Source organism: Lactuca virosa, chromosome 4 (assembly GCF_052849685.1).
Source record: "Lactuca virosa cultivar CGN04683 chromosome 4, Lactuca_virosa_CGN04683_v6, whole genome shotgun sequence".
Lineage (NCBI taxonomy): Eukaryota > Viridiplantae > Streptophyta > Magnoliopsida > Asterales > Asteraceae > Lactuca > Lactuca virosa.
This window is the reverse complement of record NC_136429.1, coordinates 189,470,821-189,474,719: the sequence shown is the minus strand read 5'-3', so window position 1 is coordinate 189,474,719 and position 3,899 is coordinate 189,470,821. Positions and strand designations below refer to the sequence as shown.

The window sequence follows — 3,899 nt, the reverse complement described above, 5'->3', positions numbered from 1 at the left end:
TTTTGTTTTTTCATAAAATACCTTCATACTTCCAATTTTTTCACAAAATAACCTTATGATTTCGTTTTTTCATAAAATACCATCATACTTCTATTTTTTTTTCACAAAATACCCTCATAATTTCGTTTTTCTTCACAAAATATCATCGTAGTTCCGTTTTTTTCACAAAATACCCTCATAATTTTCTTTTTTCACAAAATACATTATACTTGCATTTGAAACACGTAGTGGCAACCAAATTTCAAATATAATCACACTAATCATAAAAAATCAACAAATTTCATTCGAAAACATTAAAATTGTTAAGAAGCATCACTATTCATACATTGTTTGTGTCTAAAACATGAAAAACGTGCAGTTAACCAAAAAAATGTCATGAAGCATCTACTTTTTCTTTTGCCCATAGAAACAACACATCTCATCATTATGTCTCTTGCAATGATTCATCCGCCTGATACATGAAAAAAAAATAAAAAATTGTTAATATAATCATTAGAGTTCTCAATCATGAAAACTAAATTATTATTATAATTTCCTTTCTTTTTGAACAACTAGTAGCATAATGACCTAATCCTTGATAGTAAGAGCATGTTCGTTTTTTAGGGGCTTCTAAAGAAGACTTGATTCTACTTGCAAGTTTAGGACACCCTTTTGTAGTAACTGGACCAAGAGGATCACGGATAGATAACTGTGTCATCATATCTACTTGCGAAACTCCCATACAAGAACTTTAAGATGTATTCTCCAAGGATATAGATTTTTTTCGATTTGCTTGATCATTCAAAAGACTTGTCAATATCGTATTAAGTTTTTGTATCTCCGAAGGGGAGTCCCTTGCTTGTTCAATTAGTTTCATAAAATTCGAACGAACACAAAATAATGTGTAGGCACTAACTCCATTTTCATTATTTATTTCTCCGAGTCCGATACTAACACTACCCAGTTTGTACCTAGCATCAAGGGTCCATCGCGGTAAAATATAGTGACTCGGCAGTTCTTGAACATGCTTCTTCTTCATCACATCCAAGCTATGCTTGCATAAAATCCCATTTGTCTCATACATAGAACACGAACATGTGATGCTGACTTGATTTAAAGAACGAAAGGTAACAATACGTCAATATATGTGCTTTCTTCTGTAGTTTTTTTTATGGTCTCGTGAGTCAAATTGGTAATAGCTTCGGTCCATTCTTTTTTGAAAGTATCAAACATCTTTCTAGTATAAATTTGACCTGCTTTTGCTTCGATTGGATGCACTGAAGAAAGAACCGGTCTCGAGTTCATAGTCTTGAAGTCTTCATCTTCTTCGGCAGCCCTTCGTGACTCAACTGCTTTGTCGTATTGTACAACGAATTCATTTAACATGGTCCTCGAGTTAACAAATCCATCAAAAAATGAATTAATACTCTCACTTCGTCCGGTTGTGGTCATACCAGCAAAGAAAATATCCTTCAAGAAGGGTTTAGCCCAATAGACGTTGGTTATACATGTCACTATGCCAACAATTGCTTTCCAGTTCATACTTAATTCGCATATTTTCCCATGTTGCTTCAAATTGTTCAACGGTGTCACTATTTACCCATCGTCTGTGTGTCTCTTGAAAATCACTATAACGGGAAACATATGATCGAAGGTGCTCAGTTTCATGCTTCCTAATATGCCATGAACAAAAGCGATGTCGAGTATTTGGAAACACTTTTCTTATTGCATTGCCCATAGCTTTGTCTTGATCGGTAATAATTGCCTTCGGATACTTGCCAAACATACATTTGAGGAAATGTTCAAATAACCATTCAAATGTCTCTTCCTTTTCATTTTCAAGCAATGCTCCACCAAAAAGTATAGACTGCCCATGATGATTCACCCCGGTAAAGGGAGCAAAAGGCATCTTGAATTTGTTAGTCATATAAGTGACATCAAACACAACAACATCTCTGAATTTTTTATAGGCATATCTTGATTTACCATCAGCCCAAAAGATGTTTCTAGGATACCCATCATCAGACAAATCCACAACAAAATACTGGTCACTGTCAACTAATGTTTTATCTTGAAAATGTTTTAAAAGTCCATAAAACTCCTTATCTCTATGTTGTTTTCGATGCTCAGATAAAACATCAGCACATTGCTTTGATGTTACATCAACTACATTTGAGGTTTTCAGTGTATTAACAGCCTTTTTAATCTGAGAAGGTTTCAACCCTGCTTGACCAAACTGCACCATAAGAGATTTACCTTCTATTGAACGGTGGAAATTGCTATAAGATCGATGCTTCATCACCTTCGTAGGTGTCATTGTCAAGTCATGATTGTGTGTGTCATTAAACGAGTCCACCAACCATTTTCCATCCTCCTGTCTTGTTATTCGAAGCTTTGCCTGGCATCCGGTTCTAACATCTCTACGACGTTTTTTCTCATTTTCACTTGAATCATTTTTGTCCATCCGTTTGAAACCTTCTTTGTTGCATACATATATTTTCCGAAAAGGCTCATTTGTTTAGGATTTTTAATTGTGTCATCTCTATGTATACCAAAGCCATGCAAAAATGAATAATCATTATAAAATGTATAGGCATCATCGGGTGTATCAAAAACCTTTCCTAGTATCCTTTCATCATGAACATCATTTTCGTCAATTTCAATGTTCACACCGAAATCGTTAACTTCTTCTGATTCATATGTTGCTTCCACGAAATCGTTTGTGTCAACATTTTCATTTATATACGGTTCTATAGACTGATCAGCTGCTTCGGTTTCAAACACCATGGTCTGCACAAAACCACAAGTAAAAGACAATAAGAACTTGACTCTATTAATGTCATGCCAGAAACTTTTTAGAGATAGCCTAACTTTTTCATTATATCAAAAGCAAAAGCAACTTGAATGTGAACAAATGATTATATTAACAATTTTTACAATCCCACCCTCATCTACGAGTATCTTACTAACAACCCTATCATGAAAAGCTCTTATCCTACATTTATGTTAGGTTAGGCAATCTTAATTGATTAACAACCAAGTTAATATGCCAAATTATAAGTGTACTTCATACAACTTTGGTGTAGCCAGAAACATATTATTTGTACATTTGAAAAAAAAATCATCATATCAATTAAATAGGCACAAATTTGCCAACCAAATCATATAACACAAACCATTTACAACAACATACGTCCGAAAAGAAAAGAACAACTCACGAACATCAAAATTATCATATGAAAAACCACTTTAATGATTTTACTATTAAATTATGCATATAAACTAATAATAAAAATATTTTCTAAAAGTGAAATTGTTTAAATCATCAAAAAACGTTAAGATCTAATTTCTAATTTAGTTAATATCAAATATTACCAAGAACACGAATAATTGGATCAAGAACAATAAAATAATAATAAAGAGTTATTAATCTAACATTAATTATTCTACATTGAGAGGTCGTGCACCTTCACCGAGTCTATATCATTAATTAGCATTCAGAAATCATGTTGACTTTGTGTTTCTAATTAATTTACAAACTTGACAAGGACTTGTCTGGTGTATTTTTATTACATTGCTCCTCAGTATTATCATCAGACATAGGTTTAGGTGCATTTAGTAGTAGATTGGTTCTTTTGGAATGTCCCATGCTGAACGTAATTTCTACCAACCAATAATTGGGCTAACTACAACACAATCAACTGAATTAAGGGTGTCAATAATCGATATACCTGATGGAGGCGAGTTGCTGTTTATGGCGTTTCTCCTCTGTGAAGCGTCGACTAATATCCAATTTTCTAAATTCGCTTTTTTTTTTTTTTATGATTTCTGTCCGTGAAGCAGTTAACGAAAGTATATCTTCAGCGTTTTTTTTTATGATTTCTGTGAATTACTCATCGCTGAAAGAGAAAGCATAAAAC

At 33.3% G+C, this 3,899-nt stretch overlaps 1 protein-coding gene across 1 annotated transcript; it reads right to left on the bottom strand.

The window, feature by feature from the left end:
* Window positions 1-384: 384 nt before the first annotated feature.
* On the bottom strand, window positions 385-2,296 carry LOC145105449 (protein FAR1-RELATED SEQUENCE 5-like). Its single transcript, XM_079042550.1, has 2 exons — window positions 1,488-2,296; window positions 385-451 (listed from the first exon to the last, which is right to left on the bottom strand). The coding sequence occupies exons 1-2, from the start codon at window positions 2,294-2,296 to the stop codon at window positions 385-387; spliced, it is 876 nt and encodes a 291-aa protein (XP_078898676.1).
* Window positions 2,297-3,899: the final 1,603 nt, after the last annotated feature.

What these genes read in the sequence shown, in the direction of transcription:
- LOC145105449 (XM_079042550.1), bottom strand. Translation starts at nt 2,296, where the DNA reads ATGACACCTACGAAGGTGATGAAGCATCGATCTTATAGCAATTTCCAC. An exon ending in AATTGTTGGCATAGTGACAT is followed by an intron (nt 452 to 1,487) that starts GTATAACCAACG and finishes TTCATGTATCAG; the next exon opens with GCGGATGAATCATTGCAAGA.